At 39.3% G+C, this 19,506-nt stretch overlaps 1 protein-coding gene and 1 long non-coding RNA gene across 4 annotated transcripts in view; one reads left to right on the forward strand and one right to left on the reverse strand.

The window, feature by feature from the left end:
- Positions 1 to 10,505, reverse strand: part of NCAM2 (neural cell adhesion molecule 2) — a 600,622-nt gene extending 590,117 nt beyond the window's left edge. For all 3 annotated transcript variants that reach the window (XM_033943261.1, XM_033943259.1, XM_033943260.1), the window contains exon 1: positions 10,263 to 10,505. In XM_033943261.1, coding sequence (XP_033799152.1) covers positions 10,263 to 10,314 — 52 coding nt within the window. In that variant the 5' untranslated portion in view covers positions 10,315 to 10,505. The remainder of the gene's footprint in view (positions 1 to 10,262) is intronic.
- Positions 10,506 to 13,019: 2,514 nt separating this feature from the next.
- Positions 13,020 to 18,818, forward strand: LOC117358896. The gene is made up of 3 exons (XR_004539114.1): positions 13,020 to 13,199; positions 16,578 to 16,732; positions 18,536 to 18,818. It is a non-coding gene; the product is annotated as an uncharacterized LOC117358896 (long non-coding RNA).
- The last annotated feature ends 688 nt before the right edge of the window (positions 18,819 to 19,506 follow it).

Below are 19,506 nucleotides of genomic sequence, written 5' to 3' on the forward strand. Positions count from 1 at the left end.
CTGGGTTTTTAGAAAACCTGCAATGAATTTGTATGAAATATCCATTGTGAATATCCTGAAAACCCAAGGTCTGGGTTGAGAACCACCATTCTATTGTATAATATTCAGTAACCACAGTAGAAATTAATGAAATATCTTACTTCAAAATGACTTTAAAAAAAGGAAAATTACACATGAGTGTTTAAAATCATATGCAGTGCATCATAAAAGTAGTTCATGCATCAGTCACAAAGTTCTCACTCTGTCCTTCACAACTACCTTCTTAAACAATTCATCCAAAGTGTAGAAAGAAAAATAGTATCATTACATTTCTGACAGCTAAACCATTTATAGTGACTCAAACATATAATTAAAAACATTCTTAATAACTATTATCTTGAGTGAACATTTTCCCTTTTCATTCATAATTGGTGATGTATCTTGTATATCAGTAGAAATAACCTTGAACATTTAAGGGAGTCATTCAGTTTTGTTATGTAAGTTCACAAAAATCTTTTTTTTTTTAATTTTTTTACATGTTTCTGATTCATCTTTAAATCCATGACCAAGTATCTTTGCATCTTCCAGCACAACCTATCCAAATGTAGGGTCTATATTCTTACCCTTTGGAATTTCTCCTACGTCTAAAGCAGGGGTGTCAAATGTCGGTCCTCAAGGGCTGCAATCCAGTCGGGTTTTCAGGATTTTCCCAATGAATATGCATTTCTGAGTGTAAGAGTTAAGTACTACAGAGTTCTGACAGGCTTAATTAAGTTGCTGATTGCACATGAGGAGGAGTACAGCTAAGGCAAAAGTAAGCTGTGTAAGCAGGGGAAGAACAGCTGGAGAACCTTCCCTAATTAAACCTCAGTAAGTGTAGCTTGCTGCTGAGAACACAGCCAAAAATCCCTAACAACCTCCAAGATGGGAATCTGGGAGTTGGAATGGCAAGACATTTGGCTAACCATGAAACAGAGTCCTGGGGAGTCAGAGCTTCCCCCATCCTCGGAATGGAACCCAGGTAAGGACCAAGAAGTTAAGAGTCCTGGAGTCTGGTCTACATATTACCTAGAGGAAGGGGAAAAACACAGATTCCTCCTGCAAGACAGGTCAAAGTAGGGGAAATAAAGGACCCTGACAGACAAGGCAATGCCAGAGGTACCCAAGAGGTTAAGTATCCGGGAGCCAGTAGACCACCAGGAGACAGACAAGATCACATGCCTACAGAGAAGAGAGACCCCAGGAAGAATCCCAGAGGCTCTTAACCAGGAGTTTAATGACAAAAAAGCAGACTATAGGGAGTTTTGGGCACTGCTAGAGGGAGCCCCTCTTTACAATGAGGACCTCACAAGGGAATTGAAAGAGGCACAACAGTGAGGCCAGAGGCTGCAAGAAAAGAGAGACATCCTTCAAAAAAGGTTGGAAAAAGGGAAGAATCAAAAACCAAGTCCCTGTACCCAAAGGGGAAGGAGATTAAGGCCATAAATACAAAAAAAAAACCTAGAACTGGGGTTTTGCCAATTCACCGTTGACAGTGGAACAAATGATGAAGGAGATGGGCTGATATTTTGAAGAGTAGGACTGATATATTGGAGCCTTATTAGAAGACAAGATGTTGGTGGCTGACCTTGTGGCCCAGTTAAGAGAGGAGTTGAAAGACTGTCTAAGGCTGAAGGAAAAGAGTAACAATCTGTTGAAGGATGCAGAAGAAGTGAATGTAGTTCTCAGGGAAGCCCTAGTCCAAAAGGGCCAGGATGTTACCCGCCTGAAAGACCAGATGACCCTGATGGGAGTTTCCCTGGAGAAGCTGACAGGAGAATTGTAAAAGAAGAGATGGATAGAAAGTGCTGAGAGGCAGAAACTACAAGAGAAAGGGCAGTACTAGAGAATACCATATGGATGCTACATGGCCAGTTGATCCAAAGCCAAACCAAGCTGACCTAGAGGGAAGTCTCTGGGGGAGACTTTAAAAGAGTTGGACAATATGGTTTCCCAATAGCAGAAGGAGGTTCAGATAAGAGTGTGGTTGAAGAATCAGCTTAAAGGTATCCAGAAGAGAATGATGAAGAAGTGAGTACAAAGAGCCCAGGCTCTGGCCCAAATCCAAGACATGTCTCTACAGGTGAAAGACTTACAGAGTTGGCTAGACAAAGAGTTTGAAGTTAAGGAGGCCATAGTGGGAGCCTTACAGATGGCCAACCGAGTCCTGAAACAGGTCTGAGTACAGCAAGGGCCAGAGGCTAGGACTAAGCACCAGTTAGCTAGCTCACACAATTATAAAATTATGGCTCAGTGGCAAACCATGTAGGAGCCAAGTGAGTGGTCAAGAACGGAAGGGCCACCGTGGATACAGAATGGCATACCCCATTTTGAGAAGAAATGTCAGTCCAGTGTCACAGAGTTCTGGAGACCTATCACCAGGAACACAGAAACCCTGAAGGAGTTGCTGCAAGCCAATGAGGAGGCCACCATGAAGCAACTAATAAACATTACCGTAAAGTACTCAAATAATGGGGAACCCTTGAACTTTGTGCTGGTGGATCACCCAGAACCTGTACAAGAGGTGTAGGGTAAAGAAGGTCAAGTAACAGAGATACAGGCTGCTAGTCCAGAGTTTATGCTGCCTCAAGAATGCTGTACGATAGATCCCAGACCCAGCATCAAGGATACCCAATTGAAGGGGAACAGCCAGAACATTTTTTGCTTAATGAGTTATCAGACAGTGGGGCAGTGATTGCTTTGGGTTCCTAGAAACAGAAGAATTGGATTCGGAAGGAGCTACAACATCCCAGGCAAGGGCGCCTCAAAACAGATGGGAGGGACTGTCAAGATAGCAGAGGAGAATTGGGAATGCCCGGAATCAAAGGAAGTGACTCCTAAGGGGTTGATGAACAATCATAACCAAAGATTGCAAGGCCATTGGTATGATGGGTCCCAATGGCTGCTGTGCTTACGTTGCCCTGTTCACAGGGATGTGCTTGAGGCAGGATGTAGATTGGTTGGTGATGTCATTGTGAATCCTAGAGATTCCTAGTAGTGGCTAGGATCCTAGGTAACCTAGGAGGGTCTTACCCTATACCCTGTGGGATGGGGCCCCTGGCAGTAACAGGCACTGAACCTGAGGGGGAACATATGTGAGAATTTCAGGGATTTTTCCTAACTAAAGCTATTACAACAATTTATCATTTCTATAGTGCTGAAAGACATAACATTCAATAGATGGTCCCTTCTTAGAAGAGCTTACAATTTAATTTGGACAGACAGTTATACCCCAAGCAGCAGGGAGAATTAGACAAATCTGGGGAACTACCTGTCCCAGAATGCACCAAGCTTTGTAGCTCAGTGCTGAAACCCATTAGGGAAATAATATGAGGGGGTGCTGAAAAGTTTTCAGCCCAATCAATTTCCTAAATTCTGAGCGTCATTTTGCCACTATAACTGAAAAGAATGTTATTTTATTTTGCAAAGTGCCAATCTGCAGAATCACAATTCTATATTTGACATTGTTTCAGAGAATTGATTGAACCATATCCACGTCATTCTCTTCTTGGTTGGGCTGATAACTTTTCAGCACCCCCTCGTACTAACATGTGCTGTTTTAGTACAGATCCCGTTTTGTAAAATGAGATCTAGTTACTATTAACAGGAGTTAATAGTAAAATAACCCCTCTTAATTGTAGCCCACATTGATAATTTTCCCTTTAAGATTTCTAGTGATTTAATAGGCTACACAGGAAAAATGATAATGCACTCAGTGGATTGCTTCCATTCAAGAAGAAAGAAAACATAAATACAGCCAGTGAAGATACTATTAGAGCTCAATATGATGAAATTTGGATGTTGTTGGCCATGTTAGCTAATCAAGCTTTCACAGTCATTTAAGCTGAAGAATTTCTTTTCTCTTCCAATGCCAGATTCGGTTGCTGCAGTGCAAAATGATGAAGGCCTGCCTTAATGTGAACAATCCATGAATGTGACTGATGGGCAGACTGGATGGGCCATGCACATATTTATTTGACATTATTTACTATCTCCACTTTTTACCAAGACACACTGCCGAGCAGCGCAAGCTAAATACCGAGCTGCCCATTCTATTCCTATATGCCGCTCAGCATTTAGCTTCTGCTGCTTGGCAGTGCGGCTTGGAATAAGTGGGGATATATTACTATGTTAACTCAGATAACATGGGGGGGGGCTATACATTTGGGTGGGATTCTGGAAATGGTGCCTACATTGTCAGGTACTTCTAAAAACAATGCTGACCACATGTCAATCATGCATAGGCACTATTACCAGAATCAGGGCTTACATCATACTTAAGTGCCATTAATGTAGGCCAGGGTTTTAAAGAACTACATTACCGGTGCCTAAGTCTGACGAAAAATCACACCTAATGGCACCAAAGGTCATTTCTGGCCTTAATCATGCCTACTATGACCTTAGGTGTCACTAGGCGTCATGACATAGTTATGATTCCAACACTTATTGGAATAGGTACTTGTCGGCGCCCACTTTTTAAATAAATTTTTCATCGGTTTTTAAAGGGCTTAGTCAATTACTGTACCAATTAAAGCAATTAAATTAGGAGCTGACAGGACATCTACCACCTCCTAACATAAGGCACCATTTTTAGAATTTGGGCCTTTGGGTCTAATTCAATAAAAGGCACCTACAGTTATGTGCCTAGCCGATCTAGGTGCCTAACTTACCCCCTACCTCCCCACCCCCTTTACAAAACTGTAGTGCAGTTTTTAGTGCCAGCCATGGCATTAACAACTCCAATGCTCATAGTGATTCTTAGAGCGTCAGAGCTGTTACCGCCCTTCTGGTGCTAAAACTGTGCTATGGTTTTGTAAAAGAGAGGGGTTAATTTTTTTAATTGGTTCAACTGGCACTGTTAATTGAACAGCACCATTAAAAATCAATTAAAAATTATTTCAAAAAATTATTTTCTGGGTAACTGCCTAACTTACCCTCTCTTTTACAAAACTGTGGAAGTGTTTTTTAGTGCAGGCCAGCGTGCTGAATGTCTGCGCTGCTCTCGACACTCATAGAGTTCCTATTAGCATCGGGAGCAGTGCAGAGCATTCAGCATGCTGGCCTGCGCTAAAAACCGCTATCGTAGTTTTGTAAAAGGGTGGTTTAGTAGGCACCATGTAGGTGTCTACACTGAAATGCCTACCTAAAAAGTAGGCATGGTTACGGTTAGAGTTTGAGCATGGAATGAGTTAGGTGCCAATATTTTAGGCTAAGAAATCCTTGGCCTAATGTACTGGCACCTAAGTTTCTGAGGTCTGCTACTGCCTAATGAGTTAGGTACCACTAGAAATGATTCTATAAATGGTGCCTAACTTTGAACAACACATGGTAGGTGCCCTTTCCCTAGTCGTCTACTAATTTATGTGCATTTTATAGAACCAGGCCATTTATCTATTTTACTTATTATACAATTTGATATATAATCTATCATCAAATCACTAGGTAGTTTATACAATCAAATACAATATGGATATAACACAGAACATAATAAAATCAAATTTTCATACATGTAAAATATATTAAAAGCATAAATTAATATATAAAATAAATATTAAAACTGTCGTACAAATAGGAACAATAATAAGCGGAAGCCTAGGTGACAACCCAACTACATTAACCTGTTGGAACATCCAAATTTTAAGATAGTGATAAATCTATTTATATGTGCAAGTCCAGTTGAAGTGAGTTTCATACTATCAGGCCCCCAATAATTGAATGCTGCCTTTCTGATGATGCACAGTTTCATAGTAGGTACTGAAGAAACTCCCAACAAATATTGAGCCCTGTTACTAAACTGTAGTAGGTGCAATAAAAAATGGTCTAAAATGTGATGTACAAAAACATTCTGTTTTAGTTTTGGCATATGTGTGTATTAAGCACGTGGTATTTATGTATTTATTTACTGGAGGGGTCATGTCAGGAGTGGCAGCACTAATCGGCTAGTGTGCTGACATTAGCATGTGCTAACTGAATAATGCAGACAAAATGTGGGAGCCCTTGCCATTTCCAAAAATGGCTACATGCTGATGATATTAGTGCATAGCCAGAAATTCAAATATTAGAATAAGGGCTACTTTATGGCCATGCTAGAAATGGGCTTAGTGCATGGGAAAGACCCTCGTAAGGACACAGGGCAGCTTAGTAAAATTGTTCATTATTTGTATGATTGCAAATTAGGTGTAGGTACTTTGCTGTGAAAAATCACAGGATGGATTCTTCACTTTGCGTGTTGCCATGAGTCGGTGGCCAACTCAGTGGCATGATCCATCCGTATAAGGATTTACTAGCTTAGTCGAAAATGACAATCTAACGGTAAAATTTAAAGAAAAAGGTCAACATCTTAAATACAGACCAATGGAATCCAATTAATTAACCAATTCCCATGAAGAATGGGAGTCATTTGATCATGTACTTAAGCCCCAGCCAGCATCTTAGCTCATAGATTCTGTAGGAATTGAAAAGATCATTAGACTCTTATGTTTTCCTCTGAACTTTTCATAGAATAGTCAAGCTTATTCAGGTTATTCAATACTAAATTATTTTATAAGCATCTCAATGTATAAATAATGGCATTTGTGGCATAAGATGCATGCAAATGTAAATAGTTAATTCAGAGATTTCACAGGATTGTGGTTTGTATGTTCTTGCCACAAAATTGTATTCCCTATTTTACAAAGGAAATAAGATTTGATATATCACCATTCTATGGTTACAATCAAAGTGGTTTACATATTATATATAGGTACTTATTTTGACCTGAGGCAATGAAGGGTTAAGTGACTTGCCCAGAGTCACAAGGAACTGCACTGGGAATTGAACCCAGTTCCCCAGGTCCTCAGACCACTGCATTAACCAAAGAAGCCCACATTTTTGGGAAAAAATTTTCCCTTCGGGTTTACATCAACTCAAAAACCTGCATAGAATTTTTTTTAAAAAAAAATGCTCACTCCAACCATAGCTTCTCACATGACAGATTAAGGGACTAATTCTTCCTAATCCTCTTTATTTAAGCCTCCACAATGAAGAAAAAAATCAAATTGCCTACATTTACACATCAAGATTTGTAAAACTGGAAATGAGGAAGTGGCACCCCTTAACCCTTTCAGGACCAAGGGACATATTTGTCCCATAACTTTAAAATCCTATAAATTTTGATTGGGATAGTCTACAGTTCTAAATTTGATATGTACGGATTCCATATGATACTGTCTTTATGTAAACAAACTGGTTCCGACATTCATTCATTAGCGTCGTTGCCAGATTGACGAGAAGATTCACTTGCCACACTGTCCATAAGCCAGAAGTGTGATTTTTTAAATAAAAATAATGATATTTCACAAAAAAAATCAATTTTTTGGCATCTGCAAGCCCTTTTTACCATAAAAATGTCGTCAAAACCACAAAAATTGGCCTACGATCCTTATGGTCCTGAAAGGGTTAAACCTGGAGCTTATGGAATCACTGCTTCCAGCTTCATGGAGCTTATGGAATCACTGCTGCCAGCTTCATGCCACTAGTTTTGCTTTGTTTGTTTTTTCCATGTATACATGCTAGCAAATCCATGTGCAGTCCAGCATGCCTTACAGAAGATTCCATATTTTGCCACAGACTTTTGTAAAATACTTTCTACCACAGCACACTAACATTATCATCCTATCAAAAACACACTAACCTTTAGCATAGCTGATAATGTTATATTTTGGTTTTTTTGAAATGATGTCATTTGTTATAAGACAGTACTTTCAGACTCTGTTACTGTTATTTTGACTATTGTTATTAATATTTAGTCCAGTCAGGGGTTGAAGAGCAAATAATAGACAAAGGGATACATCTCCAATACTGCTAAATAGGATATTGTGTCAGGTCAACAAAAGAGAGCCTACAATATGCACTTGAAAGATAACAGCAGTGGTTAGAAGACCCTGTCTAATAAAGAAAGCCATTAGAATTTGGTGGCTTTAGGAGTCCTTTGGAGTCCCTCTATTCTCTGATGTGCTTAAAGGTGTTTGCACATTTGCTGGCAAAAGATACTATCAGTAAGAGATGGATAACACAATATAAGTAGATAACACAGTCCCTTATGCCTCGATACAAATTATTTTTTTTTCTGTATTATTTATTCAATGCATGATTATTCTAAAATAGTAGCAAGGGCTCCAGCATTTACTATCAAATCCAGTTCGCACACATTTTTTTTTTAACTGTCACGGTCCTACGCTGCATTGCTGATAATATTAGCAGCAGCTGTATAATTTGCCCTCAACAGTTGTTGTATCTAACAGATTAACTTTTGGTTTATGGAATTCTACATGTCCTGTCTATCGAATCCTTCCCCCCCACCCCCACCCCCAATCTCATTCACTGTCTAGAGTTCAAACTTTGTCCTCTCACCTTCTTTTTTTTCTTGAATCAAGTATCACAGACCTCAGCTTGGATTAGCGTGCATGTTGTTCTTTCCTTTACATACGGACATTACGTTGGATCCCTTAGGATACCAATAGCCAGTGTGCAAGATGCATTTCTCTCCAGCCTAAAGTGCATAAGAGCAGCACAAATTGATGAAGCATTTTGCTTTTTAGCAGTATTCAGTTCAGGGTGACTGGAAAAGCTTTAGCAGAAAAACAAACCCTGATAGTGAGGAGGGGGTATTACCTCCCACCCAAAGGAGATGATTTGCATGCCAGGAAAGTGCAACAGCTTAAGTGTTTTCTGCTTAAGAAGAACTTCCATATCTCTGGCCATTCGACCTTATTTTCATCTATTTGCAATGTGTTTGTAGCTAATCTGGGTAATATCGTGTCATCAGCTGGAGTATTCACCCTCAGGCAGGGTGAAGAAATAAAGGCTTCACATCCAAAATGCCAAGTCGTGCTTAAGTGATGACAGAAACCAGACTAGATAGCATTTCAGAGCCATGATGGGGCAGACGGTGGAGCTCCAGCACCCCCTGCTGCTCCACAGAAGGTCCCACACCCTGCGCAGCTCTGGGCTCCAGCCCTGGCTGTATCCCGGCTTCTGCAGAACCAGCTTCTCCCTCAGCCTTCACAGCTAGGGAATCCCGACTTCAGCAGAAGATGTTGCTGTCTGCTGAAAGCCTTTCGTAACATTTTCCACCAGCACCCGGGCTTCTCAACCGATTACAAAACACCATGAAAGGCAGTCTTTTACTCAAGCTAAAAGCAGGGAATCATCAAAGTGTCAAATCCAATGGAGCAAGCCAAATAAATCTATTTCCATATCCATCTTTTGCAAGGAGTTATGCATCCAGGTTATCACAAAAAGCAAAACACAACAGTTTAAGACACCACAAAACATCATCCTGTATTAGAGACTCGTTCCTTCAAAACTCCGTTATTCTTCATCAGTCAGAGAACCACAGAAAAGGGAAATGGAGTTATCAGTAACAATTATTTGGGGTAGATTCCCTTCAAATATATCTAGCTTAAACAATTGAAGAAAACTATGATTTCAACCAGGAAAAGTACAAATTTAAGGAAGAAAGGACGCTTTCAACTACCGATACTACCATTAACAGCATACACACACAAAAGTAGTAGCCAATTTTAAACTCACTGAAGTTTTAAATCAGTAAAACCACATTTTACAGACCCCCTCCCCCCTTCACACACCATTTTTTGTGCCAACCCTGGGAAAAATAATGCAGTTTTTTTTGTAAGATATCAGTTAAAAAAAAAAAAAAAGGATGGCACTTCAAAGCGTAAAGTACTGCAGTATCCCACCATCGTTAGATTATGGTGTCTAATCTTTAGCAAATACACTTCAAATCCCAGTGAAGACTCAGTATCTATGATTATGTGTGCACAGACAAATGTTTATACGAGTGAAATAAAGAGGTGTCTGTGTCTTTGTGTGAGATGAGTCTCGGGAGTAGACGAATGTGTGTGTGTGTAGATGAATGTTGATCACTGGTGTTTGGGGTTTTTTTTTCCCCATTTGTTTATATATTCATGTTTATATAAATGTGTGATTACATATGGGTCTTTATTGATAGATGTGCTTGTGAATGTGTTGCTTTTCATAAAGGTGTGTGTGTGTGTGTTGATGTCTGTAAATGAGAGTGTTGATGGGGTTTATAGATGCATGCCAGCGTTACAAAAGGAATGTGTGCGGTGTGAGCCTATCTGTTTGTAAGAAATGTTGGTGAGCTACAAATGAATGTATCAGTGCTTGCAGATGTGCTTTACAGATGAGCGTTTAGAGAGTCTCTGCCCCTCGCTTCTTACCGTGACCACCGGTGAGGAGCAGTCCGAACAGGAATAAGTACAAGAAGCTCATGTTCAGGAGCTTCAAGTGGTGGACAGCTCCCGCTCCCACTAGCTGGCTCTCCGGCTGATTTGGCGAGCTGGCCGCGCTGCTCCCGGCAGCCCCTGACTCCTGCTCTGGATGCGGCTATACCGCTCGGTCCCCGGGCTCGCTGGCGCTGTGGCGGGTGGTGGTTCAGATTCAGCTCCAATCCCCAGCTCGCTCCTGACAGACTGCGCAGAGCTTCTGCGGCGGAGCGTCTATATCTTTCACACGTGTCCCTCCGCCAGCCCGTCACACCACTGCAGCCGGGCGACCCGGATTCCTGCGCGCTGGGGGGGGGGGGGGGGGAGTGTTTGCATCAACGCTGCTAGGATAACAAGTGAGGGAGGCTTCCTGAGGTCACCGGTGTGAAGTATGAGCAGTATGTGTGTGCAAGCCCGCTGCGAGAATTTTAGTAGTAAACACGATGGAGTGTGTGTGTGTGTGTGTTGCGGAGGGAGGGGGGGGAGAGGTTGGGGGAGGGGCAGTACTTTGTTTTTCTTGGGAGGAAGAAGGATGGTGAGGTCAATATAAGTGCAAAGGTGTACTTTAGTGGAGGCTAAATATTGGTGGGAATGATGTGTGTGTGTGTGTGGTGTGTCTGTGTGTGGTGTGTGTGTGTTGGGGGAGGGGCAATACTTTGTTTTTCTTGGGAGGAAGAAGGATGGTGAGGTCAATATAAGTACAAAGGTGTACTTTAGTGGAGGCTAAATATTGGTGGGAATGGATGTGTGTGTGTGTGTGGGGGGGGGGGGAGTTTGCTGTTTGTATAAGAGGTTTAGCGGCACATGTGGTTGTGGTGAGCATTCAGATGCAGAGAGGTTTTGCGTAAGAGATCACAATTTTCTCCAGTAATTCTTGCCTGCCCCTCCCTCCTACTAATGTTCAAATGACACATCCTCTAAAAGTTTATACTCTCCTCAGTGAGGGGTTTAAAGCATGTTCTGCTAATTTTCCTTGCAGAATGTACCTTTGTCTTTTTGGGGAGTGGGGGCTGGGAGAGGGTTTATGCACTTTAAAGGGTGTATTAAAAATTTAGCACAAATTCATTGGTGACTAAGGCAAATATTTGGTTTATTATTTAAAGCAGTAACTTACTAATAGGCACACCTCGCATGCACAGAACATTTTTAGTCACATGTTTTGGCTCTGCTTCATTATGTCAGCCATACAGGCTAGGTACGGACATTCTCAGAATGCACTTACTGTAAGTTTGTTTCTTGTGCAAAGAACTTCACTAACAGAAAATATTGTGTGTTGAATACCAGGGACTAGAAGAATGGCCCATCTGAAACTAGGTCCCCCTGAAAGAAAAAGACTGATCAACTCTGAGGACTAAAGTCTCGTGGGAGAGCTCCACCTGAAAGTTAACACCATCTGGACCCAGAAACCCTTAGAATTAAGAGTCCAAGAAGCGAGGCCTTTTGCATTGGCTCCTCCCAGAACTGAGTCGCACATAACAGAGATCTTTGGAATCCTAAGGATAGACCCCCATCAATGCTAGTTAATATCAAAGGAGGACCTCTCAAGGCTGGTGCCTGGCTATGGTCTGGCATTGAATATCTGAGACTCATTCTAACAGAGGCTGTCAATGTAAAAAAACAAACAAACAAAAAAACACTGACCACCAAGGATTGAATATCAACTAGCACATATTTAAGGGGTTAATAATCTAATCTAGTATTTCTGAGTTGTGCTATGCCTAAACAGGTTCAAGGCGACTTCCAATATAAGAAATTACAGAATGTATATACTACATTATAGCAGTCTGATGAGGGCAGAATTATGAATGAAGTAAGGGGGAAGGGAGAACAGAGGTTCTATGACTTAATTGGTATAACACTTGAGTATGGGATTTAGTGCCATTAGGTATTTCAAGTTAGTTGTCTATGGTGTGTACGTATGCTTTCAAAGAAGTGAGGGTTTTTTTTTTAATTTATTTGTTACAGAATATTTCCATTCTGATGTCAGTTGGAAGGTTGTTCAAAATTTAAGACATTTCTGGTCAAATTGTACATCTCAATGATGTAATTAGACTATTGTAATTCTCTATACTTGAATTTGAACTAGAGTATGGTTTATAAATTGCAGCTGATTCAAAATACAGCAGGTTGATTTTTTGGTCTGAAAAGATCTGACAGTGTTTCTGCTGTATTGAATAGACTTCACTGGTTACCTTCCAGGAAACAAATTATGTTTAAGTCAGCCTGTTTAGTTTATCACATTCTGCAAATGCAGTCATCTGATTTTCTTGTTTTGTCTTTTACTCAGCTACATTTCTCCTCATCCAGATTAAGCAGCTTGTTCTTATTATACTATCCATTTTACAAGGGTGTGCAGTTCAAAGGTCAATTTAATTCCATGTTCACATATGCTGCTATTTTCATTTGGAATGATTTGCTTTAGCAAATAATGTGTGAAACTTTTTTATCTGATTATACTCAAGGGTTTTTTTTTTCATTTTTGTTAGATTTTTGAACTTTATTGATTGGTTTATTTGTTTTATTATGTACAATATAATTTTTATTTTCTATATTGTAAATTGCCTTGAACCTATTTGGTATTGTGTGATTAATAAATTGTATATTAGATTAAATTCAATGAGTCCCTTAAGTGAACAGAATCTGAAACTATCTTTACATGATATAAAGTTAAACATGTTTTCTGCATTTTTCTTTTGATTTTTACAGTGCCAGTTCTCTTGCAACCCGTGAGGCAGTTGGTTTTCTACTGAAACACAGTCCTTGTCAGTTCTTTTAAGCTGATGACATTTTTTGAATAGAAGAGATTATATATAGCTATAACATCATGGTTCTACCCTACTTTTGGTATCACTGATTTGTCTACATAGGGGCTCCTTCCTTCCTCCTCTTTGGGTATTTATTTTTGTACTGAGTTAAATATGTCATCATTTTGTACAAGTAATTACTACTTGCCAATAAAAAGATTAACTAAGCTGTGGTAAAATAATGTTTTTTTTTTGCTGCAGCTTAGATTACCTTTAGAGACACCACCTTGTTATAATTCAGCATAGCAGGTTAGTAATTTCCATAATAAATGAAAAATGCCACTTGTGATGAATTTCACATGCTACATCAATTCTCTCTCCAGGACTTCTTAAAGGAGCCAGTGCTGCTTGAAGGTATGCATAGACCCAATATACGTTCCAGGAAGCTCCACACACCCGAGACCTTTTGGGGATCTGGGAGGTGCCTTTTGGGGTGGTGGTCTTTTTTTAGCAAGACTTTGGGGGGGGGGCTGTCTTCATAGGAGTCCCAAAATATATTTTTGATTAAGTGGTGTCTCCATGGAGTCTTAATGGGTGGAGGGGAATCTGCATGCTAGTTCATGCAGCAGCCATCCTTTTAATATGTCCCTGGGGAGGGAAAAGTGCCAGTTCAAAGTAGGTATTATTTCTTCATGAATAATACAACTTGAAAAGTTCAACACCAGCTGCATTATTTGCATAATAATGAGATGTTTAACATGTTTTTGTATGCCTTGCACTCATTATTATGTAGCATGCATTATGGTAAACTAACATGAATTATGCTAGAATAATGCACAATTTTGCCATTTATCATACGTTAAGAGGCAATACTATACTTTAATACCTTAATGTACATTACGAGGGGTTGTTGAAAAGTTCTCAGTCCAACCAAAAAGGGAATGATGTGGAGCCATGAAACGTAAGTTATTCCACACTTTTTATGACACTTTTCATTTCAATGATATGAAACGAAACAAAAAGTTTGAAGAAAAGTGTGGAATAACTTGTAAGTTTCATGGCTCCAAATCATTCTCTTCAATCAATCATTCTGGATTGGTTTGGTATTAGTTCTGGATTTATACAAATGATTCAGACCTTGCATAGTTCCCTTTCTGCCAGATTATATATAAATAATACTTTTTCAGAATGTTTTTGTCTGGAGAGGGGAGTTAGACAAGGGTGTCCACTATCCCCTTTGCTTTTTGAAATTGTTCTAGAACCCATGCTATTGGCTATTCAATAGGCAAAGGAGATTCAGGGTATTCCTTATGCAGGTCGGGAATATAAGGTCTCTGCATTTGCAGATGATATTTTGCTTCATTTGAGGAATCCTGAAACTACCATTCCACATTTATTAGATTTGATTGATAGATTTGGGAAATTTTCAGGGTACAAAATAAATTGGAGTAAATCGGAGGTTCTTCCGCTAAATGTACACTGTCCAAAAGGATTATTTGATTCATTCCCCTTTCTTTGGAATGAAGAGGGTAAAAAATATTTAGGTATTTGGATACACAAAACATTGGAAGAGACGATGAAAGTAAATGAAAGATCTTTATTGCTGAAGGTTACAGAAATGTATGAGCAATGGAACCCTTTACATCTGTCTTCGGGGAGAGTTCAAACAGTTAAAATGATGATTTTGCCTGTGGTTTTCTACCAAATGGGTATGTTGCCAGTGTTTTTTCAGGGGTCCTTTTACAGGAAATTAAATAGTATTCTTACTAAATTTATTTGGCTGGATAAAAGTGCGAAAATTGCTTTAGTATCTTTATAAAAACCAATTGCAGTGGGGGGGAGGGGTTAAATTTTTCCCAATTTGTATAGGTACCATCAGGCCTATATACTGCATTAGAGTATGTATTGGATCCTCCCCGAGCTCATGGAAAATCTTCCAGACTGGTTATGGTTGGAATGGCAACTTTTGTTTTCATTGAGATTGTGTCACATTTTAAGTATCAAGTCCTAGGGTGTGTAAGGACAATAGGATTACAATAGGATTTTATTGAACACTTGGCAGACATTAAAATTTATTAATAATTTAACACCTATTCTGATTCATAAATCCATCTGTCAGTTCCTTTGGCTGAATGCCAAGATTTAAATCGGCGGGTTTAAGATCCTCTGGAAGCATTGGATGCAGGTGGGCATACGTACTCTGGATGATGTAGTATCAGAGGGAAAGCTGCTTGACTTTTCACTCCTGCAACAAACATTGGTATTGCTAAGTCTCAAAATTATAAGTGGTTGCAGTTGAAGCAAGCCATTCAGAAGGGGTTCCCTGATTGGTGAAATCTTAAAAATCAGTATAGCTTGCCGATCCTATGCTTCCAGACAGATTTTCAAGGGCATCAGGCTGCCCAGTGGCACAAATTAATATCTGAATTTTTGAATAAGAAACCAAAGACTGGTCTTTGTGACATTTGGAGCATTAAGATAAAACAGCAGATTTCTGTGTCACAATAGCCACAAATTTGTACTTGGAGGATGAGGTGTACGGCGTCTGCATCTATGAGACAAACATGGTTTTTTCTTGTTACATAGATCTTTTTGGACCCCTGTTTGTTTACAGAAATTGGATAGTTCTAAGTCTAATAGATGCTGGCACTGTCATCTCAAGGTAGGGACATGGGATCATTTACTGTACTATTTGTCCCTTGATACTTAAGTTTTGGAGATCCATTTGGGGTCAAGTAAATAAAATATTGGAAAATCCAGTGGCATTAACGTACAATACCCTGCTATTTGGTACAATAATGAGGGCTAAAAGCCCAGTATCTTCCCATAATAATAAACTTCTCTTTATTATGACAGGAGTGGCCATACAACTTATTTTAACGAACTGGAAAAACTGGGACTGGTTAAATGATAATTTCTGGTGGGAATCTTTATGCCACATTTTTAAAATGGAACGTACGATTGCCGTACAGCAGGGACATTATAGGAAATTTAAAGATGTTTGGGAGCCATTGACAAAATTCTGTAAGGAGTGACGGTTGATTTTGCCCTTTGAACATACACGTCCAGGGTGGGTGGGAGGGGGGTGTAATTCAATTCTGTTTAAGTGCAATTGTTGTATATATAGAAGGGGGGATGATACATGTATTTGTTATGAGATATACTAAGGTACGTTAGGGTCTTAACGCGTGGAATGGCGTGTGCTAAATTGCCGCATGCGCTAGACCTTAATGCCAGCATTGAGCTGGCGTTATTCTAGAAGCATAGCACATGGTAAAAACGCTAGCGTACCTTAGTAAAAAGGAGCCCATAATTTGATAGAATTTAAGTGCTGTTAAAGTGTAAATTGTCTATATATGTTGCACTTAATTTTTAGCTTTAAAATGAATAAAGATATTTTTTTAAAAAACACAAAACCCCAAATCATTCTCTTCTTGGCTGGACTGAGAACTTTTCAGCAGCCCGTCATAGTCACTACCTCCTTAATAATCTTTATATTCCCACGCTTTGGATGTTTTTCTTTCAGCATTCTTCTAGCTCAGAAATACATGTTTCCTTGGAAGCACTGCATGTTTAACACCTCTCCACGTATTTTCAACATTTTTTCAAGTTTGGAGACTGTGAAGGCCATTCCAAAACCATCATCTTTATTTTTGGAAGTATGCCGTGGTTCGTTTTCAGGTAGGTTTAAAAATCATTGCCTTGCTGAAATTCCCAAAATGTTTTCAACTTCAATTTCTTCACTGGCTGGGGGGGGGTATTAGTTTCTAAGACATGTTTGTTATTTATTATTATATATTTTTTTTTTTGCATACATTATTTCTTCTACTCACACAATATTCCCTGTGCAACTTGCTTCCACACAACCACAAATCATCCCCAAGCTTAACAGTTTACAAGGATTTCTTTCCTTCAAGTACTTCACCTCTTTTCTCCATATGTATATTTTGATGCAGTGGCAGAACAGTTAAGTTTTCTTTGGGTTAGCATGCTGTGCACTAATAACTGCAGCACAGCAAAGCCAAAGGAAAACAGGGGTCCAACCTTGTCTGCAGTGAAAAACCAACCAGGAGCAAACAAACCAAAACTGCAGACGTGTACAAGAAGCAGGCAATAATTTATTGTGACAATTAAAATATATCTAAAAACCTTTTTACCAAACGTTGGACCCAACACGGTCCGTTTTTTGGACAACCTTCATCAGGGGTCCATGGTAAAAAAGAAAATAAAATTTTGTCACAAAAAAACTGGAATATATCATAGCAGTCTGTGACCTTTGGCGATATATTCTGTTATTTCTCCAGTTTTTTTGTGACAAACTTTTCTTTTCTTTTTTACCATGGACCCCTGATGAAGGTTGTCCGAAACACGGACCGTGTTGGGTCCAACGCTTGGTAAAAAGGTTTTTAGATATATTTTAATTGTCACAATAAATTATTGCCTGCTTCTTGTACACGTCTGCAGTTTTGGTTTGTGTGCACTAATAACTGTGCATTAAAATTTGCTGTGCAGTTGGATGACAAAACCTATGCACATGGCTCTAAAATGCTCCAAATCCCAACATCTTTTTGAATGGATACATTTGGCTGTATAACAATTTGTACATCAAGTGCTTTAGATTTAAACAAAGTTATCACTGTCCACATAATTGCTTTAGAAATAAACCTCTCTGTGACAATGCTCCCTTGCCTATTACTGCATACCTAGCTTTCCTCCTATTGAAGAGATTCATTTTTATGGTCACATATTCATCTAAAGTAGAAATTGCTCAATCACAAAACATATAACAAGTGATCCCTATTAACAAGACTATGTATGGGCATCTTTCCCTATCCATAATATGAGATAAACAGTGTGACGGCGGAAAAAAACAAATCAGACTGTTCTTAAGTTGAATAGTGAAAACCAAAAAAACTCTGTGGAGTGACGATGTTCCTAAATGGACTTTATTTGAAAGTATCAAAGTTCCAAAGGTACACTAAAATCATCCATATCTCACTTCCGGTTCACCACACAATTGTTTCCCACGTACTCACCTTTATAGGACCCCCAGGGACCCCTGAAGAAGACTTTTTGTCGAAACGCAGACCGTGTTGGGTCCTGTATCCCTAGCGGACTAGGTCCTTTAAGGCTCTTATGTGGATGATTTACTTTTATGTGGATGGAATTATTTTATGTGGATGATTTTAGTGTACCTTTGGAACTTTGACACTTTCAAATAAAGTCCATTTAGGAACATCATCACTCCACAGAGTTTTTTTTTGTTTTCTCTAGATTTTCTTCTTTGTGGATATTTTGGGGTCAATTCCTTTTGTTTTTTGCTTAAGTTGAATAGTTCAATAAAAGCTGCACAGTTACTTTTGTGCTCGAGCCCATTCAGAAATGGTGAATATAATGTGCAATATGAATGCAGATTTCTTCAGCTATTGCCTTGATGTACATAAACTAACTTCTGGGTTGTTTTTTTTTTTGTTTTTCATACAGATCTGCATCCCCTAACCTTTTCAGAACAAGGTGAAAGATAATATTAAATATTCTTGAGCAAATAGAACACTTAGGTGAGATCTGCTAATTTAAAACAAAAACATGTTAATTAATATCTTTGAATAAAAATAGCTTCCAAATGGTCTAATACATATTTTCCAGTTTAACTGCAGCATGCACTTCTGTAAAAGGCTTTCCAGCTGTTTAGTTTACACTTATGTCTAGACTGTAGATGTTTGTCATAGAAAAGATGAGCTGGTGATTGTGCGGTTATGTAGATTTTATGGACTTTGATTATGTAATGTGAAATTCTTATGTTTTGGATGTATTTTTAAGTAGTATGTGAATTTTACTTTGCGTGCTATACCGTACTCTGCTTTGATAAAGGTAGATTATAAATAAACTAAACAAAGAAAAAAAGTTTGAAAGTTGGGCTAATTCAACCAGCTGTCTGTGCACTACCATTTACTCAATATATATTGTGGATATCTCCTTTTATTAATAAAAATCTAAAGAATCCTATACTATTTATTGAGATTCCAAATGTATACCAATATATATGATAGTTTGATCTATAACAGGCAATGCCATACTTAAATATATAGGGCCTGATTCTGTATGGGATGCCGGTCTCAGCAGACGCCTAAGTGGTGGCTGAGAATTGCATACCAGTGTCGTATACAGAATCACACCCTGTATAACCTGTCCACTTCTGTAACTGGAACCCGTGTCACAGGCACCAGTTAGAGATTTGTGTTGCCACTGAGCTGATCATGGCAAGGGAATCCCCCTACTGTGATCAGCTCAGTGGCTGCAGCAAGAAGGCCCTGCCCCTGTGAACATCCCCAGCAGGAGGGATGCCCAATCACTCATGCTGCCATCCCCGAAACAATCCCTGGCAGGATGGATGCCCAATCTCTCCTACCGCCACCCCCCAACATCCCATTCAGGAGGGATGCCCATTCCCTCCT

Source organism: Geotrypetes seraphini, chromosome 4 (assembly GCF_902459505.1).
Source record: "Geotrypetes seraphini chromosome 4, aGeoSer1.1, whole genome shotgun sequence".
NCBI lineage: Eukaryota > Metazoa > Chordata > Amphibia > Gymnophiona > Dermophiidae > Geotrypetes > Geotrypetes seraphini.